We start from the raw sequence: 17651 nt of genomic DNA on the forward strand, positions 1-17651 counted from the left end.
GATTGGACTTGGGATGACTTCCTTTGAACAAACTTTGGTAAAACTCAGGAGAAGAAGGAGATGGAATTATAGGCGTGACTGGCCTTGAAACCAGAAGTCATGATAATGGGCTGTGGTTTGACTGCCAGTAAGTTTGAATTCATTACTGACTGTGCAAAAATGTCCACATTACTTATATGTGCATTTTCTCTCTTTTTTAGGTTCTTCAGCTGGGATCAGATATCCTTCCTCAGTATAAGCAAGAGGCACCAAAGACGCCACCACACATTATTTTACACTACTGTGCTTTTAAAACTACTTGGGATTGGGTGATTTTAATTCTTACCTTTTACACCGCCATTATGGTTCCTTATAATGTTTCCTTCAAAACGAAGCAGAACAACATAGCCTGGTTGGTGCTGGACAGTGTGGTGGACGTTATTTTTCTGGTTGATATTGTTTTAAATTTTCACACGACCTTTGTGGGACCTGGTGGAGAGGTCATTTCTGACCCCAAGTTGATAAGGATGAACTACTTAAAAACTTGGTTTGTGATCGATCTGTTGTCTTGTTTACCTTATGACATCATCAATGCCTTTGAAAACGTGGATGAGGTAAGTTTCTCTCTCTTTGTTTTTTTTTTTTTAACACGATGGATCATGTTTTGAGAAAATTAAGATAAAAGGAACGTGTAGATAATCAAAACTTCTTTTTATCTACCAATGAGTTTTTATCTGCTTTTTCTACTTGATTTCTGGTTGAAAAGACTAATAACTAGGAAAATGGCTGAGGTTGGAAGTTGTGGTTGGGAGAATTGGAGGCTGTGGTTGGAAGAGGTGGAGCAGAAGAAAAACAGCAACAGTGGAGTCAAATACAGTTCATGAAATGGGTCATTGATTGAAAGTTGATTAAATACATGTATTTACTTTAGAAAACTGTAGCATTTTAAAACTCCAGATATCCATAGCTCTTTTGTTACCATATATACTAGATATATATAGTAGCAGTGGTTGGATTAACATAAGAAGAAAACTTTTGTGGCAAAGTAGTTTTGAATTTTTGCCTTTTTGGTTTCTTTATAGCTTTTTCTGTAAATGTATCTAAGTTTATTTTCAGTGAGAGACTGTATTAGATGTCTTCTGATATCTTGTCTAATTGGAGATTCTGCTAATTCAGTGTTATCCGCACAACAAAAATACTTAAAACATGTATATCTTAAAACAATTTCATCTGGAGTTCCTTAACCTCTAATTTAATAGTGGATAATTTAAACTTGCTACACCAAGCTAATGCAATGCAACCAGTTGTCTCAACTAATAATATATAAAGGAGCCACTATAGCATATATCTGTTATTAAAATGTGTTCATAATGATATTACACACTTAATTTCCCTGAAGATTCTAGTCTGTCCTTGAAGACTGTCAAATGGAAAACTCTCCACTATGTTGTTGTTGCTGTTGTTATTCTATGTGTGTTGGGAGGTAGACTAAACTTTTCTTCAGTGACTTCCCCCCCGCTCCCATAAAATTTTCTATTTTCAATCAACTTTAAGTATATTTAAAAACCTATTTTGCCTGAATGTTACATATAGACATTACATCTTGATACTGTACATGTAATGGTTAGTTTAAAAATTATGGTGAAAAAGGGATCATAGTAATTTTTTTCCTAACTAGGGATTTTACCTATATCAAGCAATTAAAGGTACATTTATTTCTTTCCAGTTTACCTTCTGGAAAGGGTTGAGAGGAATTGGTTTTAAAATGCTAATCATGTGATAAGGAGATAATAAGCAGAATTTATATTAAACTCACTAAATGGATTAATGTATTAAAATTCATACATTCAGATTTTAGTTATTTAGAACATAGACATAAAGATTTCAAAAAAAATAATCAAAGGATTGATTCAATTCATAGGAAAGAAAATACATTAAATACATTACATAATAAATGCATTTGGTATAATATATAAATACATCAGAAGATCCTCAGCCTCATTCATGTGAGGAAAATACAAAGTAAAATAACAAATGCCACTGACATCCTATTTTTAGTAATCACATTGTTAAGATCAAATGGCTGCTAGCACGCGAGGCTGGTGAGCACTGTGGCTAAGGAGGTGCACTGCTCACACCTCCCTGCAGCAAGACTGCTGCCTGGAGCACACCTAGTGTCCTGCAGGATCCGCTCTGGTTTGGGAAAGCCAGCTGTTACCAGCTTTCAAACTCAGCATTCAGTGAGTCATCACACTGGCACACTGGTGGCTTGAAACTGCCCAGAGTGGAATATTTACACCCAGAAAGCTGCAAATGCTACAAATACAGACTTTTTTTTTTAACTTGCTGTAGAACCGGTTGTTCATCATTTACCAACACACCGCTGAACACAGCTGAGGACAGCTGCCGAATTTTCTGATCTGCTGAGGTTCACACATTGCAGCCACATTTCCCCAAGGCGAGGAATTTCTCCAGTGACTAAGGATGGGGGTGACATTATAATTCACCAATTCCTGACCATTGTAGAACTCCCTATTGAGCAGTTTTTGCTCTGGACTTCCCCTTTATGGGTACTGTAGTCTGAGGCTGTTGCTACCCAATCGTTCCTTCCCTTCTTTCAGGTGTCAAAACTGCACCGTGGTCCTCCCTCCTCCCTTTATCCTTCCCAGGCATTTATTTCAGTAACATTTGTGCACATCTAACCCCGACTTGGCCTCACTCCCAGGGGACTTGAGTTGATAAAGTGATGGTGTGGGCACGCCCATACGTTGCTCCAGGGAGTATAAATTGGTAGAACCTCTATGAAGACTAGTTGGCAATATTTGGTTTTATAAAAGAGCAGAAGCTAGAGGAAGCTACTTTAAGTTGTTTGGAGGATTCTTTTATTATTTGCTTCCTTTGTCACCAAACAGTAAGATTATGTACCTACCTCTTGGCTTTTCAGTTTTAGGTCTTGTCTTTGACTTCTCACTATGGAATTTGAGGTTTTTAACCTTCTTTTCCCTCCTGTCCTCACTATATGCATGCACTATTTCCATCACCCCCTTCTCACAATATAGATTTATCCTTTTGGTTCTATAGATAGTAGGTTTTTATATCATTAAGATTACAAATATGCTACTTATAACTACATTTCAGCTATGATGCTCTGGTTACTTTTCCTTTTATGTACTTTCCATTTTCCTGAGAGTTGCTAACCGTTTTTATCATTTGCTTGTCACTAATCTCTCTATCAATTGTCTAAATCTCTCCTTATTATAATAATGAAAACAATATTCTATCAACATCATTTTCTTAAACAAGTATCTCTTCTTTCTACTCTCCCACCATATTGATAGTTTAACTAGCTATAATATTCCAGGCTAGAGATCATTTCTCTTCATACTTTTGCAAGTCATAATGCCACTGCAGTCTACCTTCTAATAATTCTGTTAGCAACTCGAAGCCATTGTGATTTCTGATCCTTTACACCTGATCTATTTTCTTTTTCTGAAAGTTTGGTGTATCTTTTCTGTCGCAGAGTTTTGTAACTTACTCATGAAATGCCTTAGTGTGCGTCCATTTTCATTAGTTTTCCTGAGCACTGACTGGGTGGTCTTTTCAATCTGGAAAGAGCACGTCTTGATTTCTTCTTATGTTCTTCACCTTCTCCCCCTTTTTTTCTGGTTTTTTTTTTTTTTTTCTTCCAACAATCCTTTTATTTGGATATTGTACCTACTGGACTAGTCCTATAATTTCCTTCGTTTTTGTTCCCCTTTTCTATTTCTCAATGTTTTATCTTTTTGCTATATGTTCTGTGAGGTATCCTCAATATTATTTTCTAGGTTTCTTTGTACCTAATAAAGTTTTTTTTCTTTTTTTGCTTACGGTCTATTGGCTTGATACTATCATGAGGCTGGGGGGGCAATAAGGGGATAAGGACACATTTGTAATACCTTAATAAACAAACGAAAAAAACTAAATTCAATTTGGCATATATTTCTATCCGTTAACTTTTTACCATTCTAGATTATTATACTGTAGCTGTATTTTTTATAAATAGTCTATAGATTTTGAACATCTCCCTAATTGGCAGATTTAATCTATGTAAATTTAATGAGATGAATTACACTTTAATTTACTTATAGGGTATATTATTTTCCATTTTAAACTGCTTTTTCTTTGCTTTTTTCTGTGTTTTTGATTTTAGTTTTCTTCCTCTCTGTTATGTTTTGGGTTGATTGAAGTTTTCTTTAATCTCCTGGGTCTCCCCACTGGTTTGGAAGTTTTTCTAATTGATTACTCTTAACATCAGGACCAATATTTTCACATCAATATTTGACTTATTGTTGTCTTCTCTGTTCTCAATAATTCAAGGACCTCTGTTCATTTTCTCAACTTTCAAATTTTTATTGTTTTGTACTTTGGTTCCACATTTTTTTAACTTTTTCTTTTTAGTTATTATATTATTGTCTTATTTAATTACAGTATTTATTTAGTGTTATCCACATGTCTACCAGTTTCTTTGCTGATACAATTTTATATGTTTTTGGCCTTCTATTTTTAGTTCAGTTCCTGTAGGTTGCCTCTTCACTATCTATTACATAATATCCAACTTTCTGGAACATACTTTTTACAGGAAGCCTTCTTACATTATCCCCAAGCAACTCTAATGAATATCTTCACCATATTTATCTTTACTCATGTGTACATTCACATATTGAAATTACTTTTTTAAAAAAATATTTTATTGATTTTTTACAGAGAGGAAGGGAGAGAGATAGAGAGTTAGAGACATCGATGAGAGAGAAACATCGATCAGCTGCCTCCTGCACATCTCCTACTGGGGTTGTGCCTGCAACCCAGGTACATGCCCTTGACCGGAATCGAACCTGGGACCTTTCAGTCTGTAGGCCGACGCTCTATCCACTGAGCCAAACCGGTTTTGGCTGAAATTACTATTGTTTTGTTGCTTTATGTGTGTTCATGAGCACTGTACCAGTTGTCTGGTGACCTGGGTGTTACGCCTTCTCTAGGACATATTTGTTGTGAATGGTTTCTCTGGCTGTCAGTCCTAACTGTAAAAAAAAAGAGAAGGAATGCCTGACTGACTTATATCACAAGGTAATTATAAGGAATGAATGTGAAAAGAGACATGAATGAATTTTGCTTGTAGAACTCTTCCTGTCTGAGGGGATATTATTATTTCATTTCTGTATGTTTCTTTCTTCAGCTTGATTATAAGCCCTGTGATGGTGCAGAATGTGGTCCATCTCCTTGGTGATCCTTTTTGTGCTCTGAGTACTTAGTGGTGACTCATTGACTTAAAGCATTGAAGTGTCAGCAAGGTTTAGGAAATTGTACAATGACATAAAACAAACTAGAACTTAGCAGTGAGGAAGTGAGCTAATGGTGGCTTGGGAAAAGGCGAGTGTGAGTCTGAAAATCACAGTGTGATCCTTTAACATGATGCAGGTCCACAATGACTTAGAGGCCTTAATAACACTCTTTATTTTCAAGACTGTCTCAACTGCTGTGCCCGCTGAAGGTAATTTGATTTACCAGGAATTCATGAACTGGATATGTGACTTTTTAAAAAAGAGAACTGGGAGGCAGGGAAGACAGCGTCCATTAAAGAAAAGCATTCTGTTTGAAAAGAAGTAATGCAGATTTCCTCGAAACCATAACGGGGTAAAACATGTTGTCACTGCATCCAAGCAATAGAAACAAGCTGCCTCGTGGAGTGCATTTGAAGACAGCTCTGGGAAGTCCAGAAAGCATGATTTCTGGGAGAGGAGAGAGAGCTGAGTTAGAGAACATCAGAAAAAGATGGGGAAGCTGCAGGTAATAGGCTGTTTGGTAGCATAATTGGGCTTAGAAAACATACTTGGGGAATTCAGAGGACAATGAGTGGTATCTGTAAGTGGTAAACATGACAAACTAGGTCAGTACAAGTGGCAACTGGGAAAAACATAACTCCTCATGCATTGTTTCAGGAGGCAAAATAAATGGGTCAGTGACTGCAGAGTGGAAATATATAAAAATATTTCTAATTTTCAGAAAAGTTTATGGTAATTTTCTTTTTAAAAACTGTTTACACTATTACAGATGTCCCCATCCTCCTCACCCCTCTTTGCCCATTACACTCAGCCCTTGCTCTCTCTTCCCTCTGACCAACACCACACTATTGTCTGTGATCTATGGGTTGTGCATATACAGCATGTCCCCCCCAAATGCATAAACACTTTAACAGCTGATAGCTCAGTTTTGAAAATGAAATGTATTTTAATAAACATTGCGTTTATAATTATTCAAAGTGTGTGTATACATTTTTTGGGGACATCTTATATGTTCTCTGGCTAATCCCTTCACCTTCTTTCATCCAGTCCCCCCTTCCATCTCTCCTCTAACAGCTGTTGGTCTGTTCCATATGTCCATGCCTCTGTTTCTATTATGTTTGTCAGTTTATTTTGTTCATTTGATTCCACATATAAGTGAGATCACATGGTATTTGTGTTTCTCTGACTGGCTTATTAATAATTTTAAAAATTTTAAATGAATTATGCTGGTCAAGTGTCTACCTGCATCACTTCATTTTAGCATATATGTTTACATTGGACATTTTTATTTCTTATCTAATCATCAAAATAGGAATTGTAACTCAAAGAAGCTATTTATGTTTGTAGATTTTAATGACTTTTGTCAGCCTAGAATCTTTTTGTCCTTTTCATTGAATCTTAGACCCTCTTCCAAAATAGTGTTAGAAATTGCCATTCAATACAATTTGATTGCCATTTTTTCCCATTAAAGCTTATAGATAAATAAAAACAATGTTGGAGTGGTATAGGTAGGAATTATGTAATTTTTTTTAGTTTTTCTAGTTTTAATCTTATTGAATCCATAGAAACACTGCCCAGTCCACCTTGGAATTGACTGATTTTTCTTATCCGTGAATTTGCCTAGCTGGTAAGAAACTTTATATTTAAGGGCAATTTTAGGTTCACAGCAAAATTAAAAGCAAAGTATAGAGACTTCCCATACAGAGTTTGCTCCCATACATTTGTAACTTCTCTCATTATCAACATCCTCCACCACATCTATTTATTACAATTGAACCTACATTGGCACATCATTATCATCCAAAGTACATTGTTTACATTGGTGGTGTACAGTCTTTGGGTTTTGACCAGTGCTTAATGATATGTATCCATCATTATAGTAATGTACAGAGTACTTTCATTGCCCTAAAAATCATCTGTGTTCTACTTATTGATTCTTTGTCCCCTGAACCCTAGAACCACCTGATCCTTTTACTGTCTCCGTAGTTCTTCCTTTTCCAGAATGTCGTATAGTTGGAATCATACAGTTTGTAGCCTTTTCAGATTGGCTTCTTCACTTAGTAATGTGCATTTAAGGTTCTTCCACGTCTTTTCATGGTTATGAACTCATTAAAAAGAAAAACTACTGAATAATATTTCTTTGTCTGGATGTACCACAATTTGTTCAGTTTGTTCATCCAATTACCTACTGAAGGATATCTTAATTGCTTTCAAGTTTTAGTAGCTATAAATTAGCTGCTATAAACATCTGTGTGCAGGTTTTTGTGTGGGCATAAGTTATCAATTCATTTGGGTAAATATCAGGAATATGTTCAGAAACTGCCAAAGTATCTTTCAAAATGGGTGTACCATTTTGTATTCCACAATGAATGAGAGTTCCTATTGGCCCACATCCTCACCAGCATTTGATGTTGCCAGTGTCTGGATTTTGGTCATTGTAATACATGTGTAGTGCTATCTCACTGCTGTTTTAATTTGTAATTCCCTAATGATATATAAGGTTGGACATATTTTCATATGCTTATTTGTGATGAATATTGTCTTTGTCATGTGTCTGTTTAGATCTTTTGCTCATTTTGTAATTATGTTGTTAATTTTCTTATTGTCAAGTTTTAACTCTTTGTATATTTTGTGTAATAGCCCTTTATCAGATATATCTTTTGCAAATATTTCTCCCAGTCTCAGCTTGTCTTCTCATTTTCTTTTTTAAATATATTTTTTATTGCTCTTAGAGAGGAAGGGAGAGAGAGATAGAAACATCAATTATGAGAGAGAATTATTGATCGGCTGCTTCCTGCACACCCCACACTGGGGATCGAACCCGCAACCTGGGCATGTGCCCTGACTGGGAATTGAACTGTGACCTCCTGGTTCATAGGTTGACACTCAACCATGCTGTACAGGCTCATTTTCTTGACAGTGTCTTTCACAAAACAGGGTTTTAAATTTTAATGAAGGCCAGTTTATTAATTTTTTTCTTTTATGGATTGTGCCTTTGGTGTTATATCTGAAATATAATCGCCATACCCAAGGTCACCTAGATTTTCTCCAATGTTATCTTCTAAATGTTTTATAGTTTTTTGTTTTACATTTAGGTTTATGATCCATATTGAGTTAATTGTCATGAAGGGTGTAAAGTCTATGACTCTATTCATCTTTTTTTTGCATTTGGATGTCTAATTATCCCAGCACCTTTTGTTGAAAGACTTCCTTTGCTCCATTGTATTGAATTTACTCCTTTGTCAAAGATTAGTTGACTATATTTATATGGGTCTATTTCTGGGCTCTCAATTCTGTTCCACTTATCTATTTGTCTATTCTTTCACTGATACCTTACTGTCTTGATCACTGTAGCTTTATAACAGGTACTGTCTGTCCTCTGACTTTTTTCTTCTTCAGTATTGTGTTAGCTACTCTTCACAATTTTTTCCTCTCCATATAAAATCTAGAATTAGTTTATCACCAAACACAAAATAACTTGCTGAAATTTTGATTTGGATTATGTTGTAGCTATAGATCAAGTTGAGAAGAACTGACATTTTGCTAAATTGAGTATTTCTTTCTATGAACATGAAACATAACTCCATTTATTTAGTTCTTTGATTTCTCTCATCAGAGTTTTGTAGTTTTCCTCATATACATCTTATATATATTTTGTTAGATTTTTATCTAAGTGTCTCCTTCTTGTAGACAATAGGGCATTATCCTTTAGCCACCATGTTCACCTCTCTTTTCATGAGTTCCTTTCCATTAATATTCTTATTCTCTAATATATATATATTCTTTCTGTATGTTTAGGGATTGCCTCAGGGTTTATTTAGGTCCCCACGCTGGGATCTCCCATTGGAAGTGTAAAGCATTGTGAACAAATTAATACAAAGACAAAAAAAGGCACAATCACTAAACTCAAATGTACCTACCTTTTAGTCTGAGAGAAAAATTTATTTGCTCACACACTATTCAAGGTTGTGAATAAAAGAGGTTGTAAGTAAAAGAGGAGTCAGTATGAGGGAGGAAATGGGGAAAGGATTGGAGAATGGGTAAGAGTCAGCTACAGGTTTCAAATTGGAACACGGTGGCAATGGTCTGAGCTGTTAAGTTCTATTCCAGGTGCAGATGGATGGTATTGAATGTTATCAAGGATAGGTAATAAATAGACATCTTTCTTATATTTGAAAAATCTGGTTATATTCCAGGAATATATTCTTTTGCATGAGTTTTCCACAGAGACAAAGCAGTCTGTCTAACTGAGGGAATTAGCTCTGGTAGGGTAGGAAGTAACAAGCAATGAATACAGCAATAAGATTCCTTTATTTGATTTTTTTCTATACATGACTAGAGATTTTTATCTGTACTGACCTTCATGTAGGATGAATGCTTCCTATTGTTAAGCACTAGGTAATGATTTTGATGTAGGGGCAAAGAAGGTGGAAATACATTGCAATTTGTATATTATGAGTATTATTTACTTATTTTTCCCTTAACTAACTATGGGTACTCGCATAGAAATTGCTCTTTACTGTTTTCTACATAGTCATTATTCCTATGCTTGAGAATATATCATTTCCTCACTCTTCTTTGAAGGAGTTTCTAAACTTTCATTCCTACTCCATTTGGTCTTTTTATGACTTTATTTTATTCCATGATTTCATTTATGCTTTCACATAACAAATACTAACTGACAAGAAACATGATTATCTTTATATTGGAATTCTTCACCTTGAAGAAATCTGTTTTTTAGGCATTGTGGATAAAGGATTAACAAAAGCATTTCTCTGTCTGCATGAGAATTTTACCTTTGGTCAACTGTCTTCCTTTTCCCGCAGGTAACTGATGAAGGAAATATGTTATCTATGCTTCTAGGACAGTGGTAGGCAAACTGCGGCTTGGCAAACTGTGGCTCGCGAGCCACATGTGGCTCTTTGGCCCCTTGAGTGTGGCTCTTCCACAAAATACTGACTTCTGCGCATGGGCCACGAAGTTTCAATCCCACTGTACATGCGCGCCTGCATGTGGTATTTTGTGGAAGAGCCGCGTGTGGCTCGTGAGTTTGCCGACCACGGTTCTAGGCAATGTTAGGCATACTTTAAAAATACCCCTGATCAGGAAATTGCATATGGGCTGGGAATAACTTTTAATGAACTATAAATAACCTGATGAAGACATCATAGTTAAGAATTCCTGAATAATACAAGTGTGAGCGTATCCCTGTGGACTCTGAAAGCTATGCCTGTGTTATTATTACAAGTTTGGATTAGGTGGAGCATAAGGCATCAAAACCTAGATCTCCAAACATTACCAAAACAACCTGTTGATAAGACAAAGTTGAGCAGAGTTTATTGTTGGCCATTACAAGGGAGAACACTATCTTACAAGTATTTGGCAGTTTCTCAGAATAGAAAAGGAGAGACTTTATTGGGAACTGGAAGTTTGATTTATGATGGGTCTTTCAAAGGGAAGGGCTGGGGAATAGGCTTTATTAGGATTGGGTAAGGATTAAGACTCATGAAATAATAGTCCAGGGTTGGTGGAAACAACAAGGCGAAGATTTTGAGGCATTGGATTCAAAGAGTCTTTAGGTGTAAACTGCCTGTTGATACTTTCTACGTAAGAGTTAATCAGTCTTTGGGAAGTTCCTGTAATGAGAAATCCAGCCATTTTTCTGGGCATGGTCATGGAGTCCGGGAAAAGTAACGCCACGCTAAGGACAACAGGCCTAGCACAAAGCCATGTTAACAGCAAGTTATGGTTTCAGTTCTGAGTGGACAAGCTGAGTGTGAAGTTAGACAATTTTAGTTTTAAGGCCTTTAAGTCTAGATGGTTTCAGTAGCTGCCAATCGAGTCTCATTTTTCCACTTCTGGGTTGTCCCCTGGAGGAAAGAGCACAAGCAGCACAGCTCTGTGGGTCTCTGCACAGACAGTTATGAGGCCAAAGCCTGTGGAAGAAGATGCCTGATGCGGCCCCACTGATAAACAGCGATTTCTGCCCTATATCCTCGGAGTCTACTGAGAACCAGTATGGCCTATAAAGGCTTGTGAGTCTGAGTGCTCACTTGGTCAGCACTGCAGACACAAATATGGACTCTATAATTAAATGCCTGGTGTGCATTTTTTTAAAGAAGATGTTAGTTTTCAAGGTGATTTGTTTGTGTTTAGGTCATTGTGTCAGTAAAAATCAGCATTTTCAGTTACCTTCCCATAGGATGAGATATAAGTGGCCATACTCAAAAGTTGTTGTTTGAGCCTTTGCAGATATTGCAGTTGCTTTGGCCACAGTGAAGAAGAGGCCTAGATGACAGGAGCTCGTGCGACAATAATTTTATAATAATTACATCTAGACTAGCAGACGTTTTTACCCAAATAGAATCCTGCTGGAATTTTAAAACCAGTTGTATTTCTTGTGTTCAATATTGACATCTAACAATTAAGTTTAATAAATAGCATATCTATTTAAAGACAGTGTTACCTGTATTGGTAAAGACATTAATCATAATTAGGAAATACCATCTCCATGTACTGGAGTCTGTCAGTGAATAAGATAAAGTTATGTCACTAGAACTGTTCATTTCTGCTCTTCGTGTATGTTAAGCATACATTAAAGCTTTAAGCATATATACATAATTTCAAATAGCAATATGCTCTACAAATAATAGTACAAGGCATTAGAGAGTAGGTAATGACTGCAGTGATCAGCATTGAGTGATGTAGGAAATCTTGTAGTGAGGGCTAACTGCAGCTCTTAGGTTAGGAATTTATTTCAGTTGCAAAGAAAAGAGACTCAAGGGACCTCAAATGGTGGGAGGTTTAATATAAGGGTGGATTTTTTTGAACATTGGAAAAGAAACAATGGGGCCTAAGGAACTAGTATATGGTCCTGGACCATGGCAGCTCTGGGAACCTCAGCACAGCCAAGTTGTAATATTAGGGACGTGAGCCCGAAAGTGGGCACTAGGTCGAAGGGCTGGGAAAAGAGGGAAAAAACCTACAGAAATAGAGCTACTCTCTGACCACTTTCTCCACATGCCTCACACACTTGCTTTGCCAGTTTTAAAAATTATATCCTTAACAATTTGTCACCTATTACCATAAAAATGGTTGGAAAAGAGTCACTTTTAGAAAATAGTTTTGGAAGACATGACCATTCACTCTGTTCTATAAGATGTCCCAAAAATCCATACACACACTTTGAATAATTATAGAGGCAGTGTTCATTAAAGTACATTTCATTTTCAAAATTGAGTTATCAGCTGTGAAAGTGTGCATATATATTTTTTTGGACGTCCTGTATTTTTGCAGAGTTTGTAGGTCTTCACTTGAGTGTCCCCCTAGTAATGAGGTTCACTTAGTCCTGTCAATATTCTTATCTATTTTCTCTTTAATGACTGCATTCTTACCTTCTCTTCTTTTTTATCTCGTGGCTCCCATTCCTGAATCTTTCTAGCTTTCACTACATCATGGCCACATCAGCCTTTCTCTAACTTAACCCTCACTGCCTTCTGCACCATTTCCTCAGCATTTCTTGGACCAGTTATTAATACTATAAAACAAGGGTCTTAACCTATTTAAGGATGGAGATAGATAGAGGAAGTGTCTGAGGAGGTGACAGTTAAGCCCAGACCTGCAAGATTAATAGGAATTAGATGCATACACAAAAAAGGAGTGGTTGGTGGATTAGGGAGAGTGTTTTAAACGTTATGTTTGGAGACCCCCAGGTGAGAGAATATGACATTTTTGAAGAAAGGAAAGAAGTTTCTTTGACTGGAGTACAGAGAACAAAGACAGAGAAGTACAAGATGACACTGTAGAAGCAGGCAGGTTGTGGTAAGGAGTTTGGATTATTGTAAAAGCAGCAACAAGTTATTGAAGGATTTAAAGCATCCATCAACATGGTTTGCTTGTACATTTATCATAATGTTTAGGTGATATACTTTTTTTAGGGTGCATGTTTTGATCATGCTTTATATTTGCTGTAGACCCAATGGATATCAAAGAGAGAGTCTTTTCCACGAGAAGCATAAAAAAATTTAATGCATTATGGATATGGTTGAACATCAATGTCCGTTCTTCATCTTTCAATCTATCTGCTGATGCCACCATGTTTTGAAAAGAATATAGATTGGCTAACATAAATTATTTAAATTAAAGTCTTCTACTGAAGCATGTTAACTAATGCATGGAATAATGAGGATTATTTATTTCCTCATGGATCTTTTGGTAGCATGAGTTGGAGAAGTGAATTCTGAATAGGAAGAAGATAATAGAATTTGTTATCTGGGTTAGAAGTTCAGGTAACAAATGTAGTTTTCAATTTTCTTTTAGTCTGTAAATTGTGCTGTACAAAAGGAAATAGAAATGGACTATGTAGTCATCCACGTATAAAATCTATTTAGAATAAGAACCCAGTGGTTTTGAAATGGAGTTTATTATTGTTTGATAGTTTTCATCTAGTTGCCTGATATAGTACTATCTGTGAAGATGAAGTAACTATTAATTATTAATTGTAACATTAGTGCTAGAGGAGTAAGAAGTTACTATGAGAGATTAATATATTCATTTTTTTCCCAATAAATATTTGGTGCTTACTACATGCCAGAGAGCGCTAGAGAGCGTTCAAAACAATGTTCAAAGGAATGAGCATGATATGAGCACATAATCACAAATAGACAAATGTCAAGAAGGGAATGTATGTGGTCCTTTGAGATTATATGATGAAATGACCTGACCTAGACTGGAGAGGAACGTTTCTCTGAGGAAGCAGTGACTGAGCTGAGATCTGACATATGAATAGAGCAAACTAGGCTAAGGACAGGGGCATAAGACAGTTGTAAAGCACTCCACTTAGAAATAATAGCAAGTGCATGGACTTCCTGTTTGAGGGGGCATAGCATATTTGAAGAACTGAAAGTTGAACGGAGCATGAGCTTAAGAGTGTTGAAAGATGAGGTTAGAATGGTGAGCAGGGGCCAGACCATACAAGTCCACGTAAATCAAAACAGATTCTAAACAATGGAAAGATAGGGGATGATTGGTGTGTGTTTTTGTTCACAATGCTAGATCCCCAATATTTAGAATAAACTCAGTAGACATTTGGTGAGTGGATGAATGAAATCATGTATGGCAACTTTTTTTTTTTTTTGCATTTAAAGAATGAGTTAGAGAAAAATAAATAAGTCCTTCTTGGGCCATTCTTTTATATTTCTGAATGTACCACCACATTTCAAAAGTCGACCTAAGTATGCAGCTTATTGTCCATCCTTATATTAAACGTCCATCCTTATGTTAAATCTCTCATCACTTGAGGTCACTTGAATATTTTTTCTTTGCAATTAAAAAAAATCCTAACCTAGCAGCTGCATTTAGCTCAGTACATGCTTTCCTACATCACTCAATCCTGATCATCCCAGTCATTATCTATTCCCTATTGCCTTGTATTATTTCTATTTGTAGAGCATATTACTATCTGAAATTATGTATATGTGTTTTAAAGTTTTAATGTATGTTTAGAATACATGAAGAGTAGAAACGATCAGTCCTAGTGCAGGTACTAATGTTCTTCGTTAAATTACACATTATGCTCTAGTCCCAGTGAGTTCCAGAGTGTGGTCAGACCATGACGTGGTGAGGAGCAAGGGGCCTGAAGCAAGACTGCCTGTAGTTGAATCTTGGCTCCTCCTCTTACAAGCTGCATGAACTTAGTCAAATTACTTACCCTATCTGGGCTATGTTTAATGATACCTTTCACATAGGGTTGTTTTGAAGATTACATTTTTAAAATACATATAAAACTCTTAGAACAATACCTGGCATGTAGTAAGCATTCAGTATTATTATCACCATGTCTGTCTTCCAAGTAGCAGTGAATGATCTTGTTTTCTGGTTAGTTTACACTGTGAGAGGGAGTATATGGTACAGGATTGTTGCCATCTTTATTACATCCTTCTATCCCTGTAGGTCCAACTATAATTCTAACCCAGTCTCCTTCCTCCCCCACCCCCATTTTCTTCCACATTGCCTAATAGTATATATTTTTTAGTTTGCTTTTTCTGACAGTCCTTTTCTAACTATATCTTATGTATCTCCTATAGCTGTGGTCTGGTCAGTAGAGAAATTAAAGAGAATTTCTCTTTCATACTTGATGCCATACCTTTATACAACTTAAAGCTACATTGCCTGCTTTGTTGTCCATATTTTATTGCTTGTGTTGCAATTTTTCCCCTTCATTTATTACATGTATTGATGGCTTAACATAATATCATATGCCATGATTTGTAATGGACACTAGATCCATTCTTCAAGGGGTTTAGAATTTCCTGGGATGCCAGGCATACAAACAGAGACTTGTAATAAAGTGTTATTGTGACAATTGTTATAATAAAGATGTGCAAAGGTGAATGCTAACACAGAGGAAGGACACCTAACTCTCATAGTTATAGAGAGGGGAGGGTATGATAATGAAATGGTGGTGGTAGGGTGGTTGGGAAGAAGTCAGAGTAATGCACATGGAGGAGAGAGTTTGTCATAAGCTGTACATAAGACCCTAGCCACCAAGAGTGTGGGAGGGACAAACGTTTTCAGAAGAGGGTACTGCTTGTAATATAAAATGAACCAGAATGGACACTTTAGGAGCTACATATTGCTGAGGGTGATAGAGCATAGACAGCACAAGGAGGAGTTGGTGGGGGAGATGCTGATTAGGCAAACAGGTACCAGGTCCTGATGGCTTTCCCTGTCACAGTAGAAAGTGAATCCTTAATCCTATAGCATTAAAGATTTTAGATCAGGGAAGGACATGATTAGATTGATGTGATTTTAAAGAACACCAGGCTGCTCACCTGTATAGTGTGATCTGTGAATTAAAGGAAGTGAGACTAGAAGTATAATTACTAATGGAGAGGCTATTCCTTGTCACACAAGTAAGAAAAAAATGAAGTCCTGATGAAGGCATGGCCTTAGAAATGGGAAAGAAAGGAAATTTGTGAGAGATTTAAAAGGTAGATATGGCCTGGCTGGTGTGGCTCAGTGGTTGAGCATTGACCCATGAACCAAGAGGTCCTTGATCAGGGCATATGCCAGGGTTGCAGGCTTGATCCCCAGTAGGAGGCATGCAGGAGCATCTGATTGATGTCTCTCTATCATAGATTCTTCTATCTATCCCTCTCCCTTCCTCTCTCTAAAATAAATACATTTTATAAAAGGTAGATATGTATTGAGCACGTGGGCACTTTGGTGGTAAGATCCTCTGGACTTGATAATCAGCTGTATGTGGCAGAGAACAGAGGAGCTGAGGCTTAGGCCCAGGCCTGAGGGTATGAGTAGATAATTATGTCATTAAGAAGAGTAGGAGATAGAGAATTGACTCAGGAGAGGAGAAGGCTTCCCTTTGGGACCTATCACCTTTGAGCACCTATGGGACATATAAATGGAATGGAATGCAACTGAAGGAAATTGGCTTCTGTATCAGGAACACATTAGAGAATTTTGTGCTAAGAAGTGAACCTGTGATTCTTCCATCTATAGAAGTCAGTTGAAACATTGATACGCATTAAATCAAGCAAGAAAGGGCTGAGGGTAAATCATAAAGAGATCCTAACATAATAGAAGCATGGAGGAGGGTAGCCCTAGAACATGATTTTGAAAGAAATGTCAGTTGGGCAGTTGGCTAAGACCCAGGAGAAAGTGGTGGCATAAGAACTATGTCAGAGAGTTTACAAAATATTTTATAATATTAAGTGGTGTTGGGCATGGCTATAGAAAATGTGATTTTCTATTAAGTGGAGTCCAGAGCAGGTGCCCCTCTGGGTGGACTGCCTCCTTTTGGAAAAAGCTGCCTACATCAGAGACCAGGAGAGAGTGTCCTTCCATCTTTGAGGCCTAGGCCTAGGAGGCCCTCATATTTCACATTCCTGTTGAGAGTTGTGACTGTTTTTTAGTTTGAATAGGAAAAAAATTCTTCTTTCTTTTTAGAGAAAATAATTTAGGTAGAATGACTTTTTTCTGCAGTGTTTAAACAGAGGTACCGTGTTTTCTTTTAAGGATTTTATTTTTATTTATTTATTTTTTTTAAATATTTTTTATTGATTTTTTACAGAGAGGAAGGTAGAGGGACAGAGAGTTAGAAACATCAATGAGAGAGAAACATTGACCAGCCGCCTCCTGCACATCCCCCACTGGGGATGCGCCCGCAACCCAGGCACATGCCCCTGACCGGAATCAAACCCGGGACCCTTCAGTCCGCAGGCCGACGCTCTATCCACTGAGCCAAACCGGTTTCGGCTTCTTTTAAGGATTTTAGTTAACTAGAGAACAACAGCAACACTGTTTTTTTTTGTTGTTGTTTGTTTGTTTTTTCCCCAT

At 36.8% G+C, this 17651-nt stretch overlaps 1 protein-coding gene across 1 annotated transcript in view; it reads left to right on the plus strand.

Moving 5' to 3' along the window:
- The window catches only part of KCNH5 (potassium voltage-gated channel subfamily H member 5), a gene marked incomplete at its 5' end in the record, with an annotated part of 249833 nt that overhangs the window by 43971 nt on the left and 188211 nt on the right, over nt 1-17651 (plus strand). Inside the window, one exon of the mRNA XM_081093539.1 lies at nt 201-593. Coding sequence (XP_080949665.1) covers nt 201-593 — 393 coding nt within the window. The remainder of the gene's footprint in view (nt 1-200; nt 594-17651) is intronic.

This window comes from Myotis nattereri (genome assembly GCF_964212035.1).
Source record: "Myotis nattereri genome assembly, chromosome: 1".
In the NCBI taxonomy this organism is placed as follows: Eukaryota; Metazoa; Chordata; class Mammalia; order Chiroptera; family Vespertilionidae; genus Myotis; species Myotis nattereri.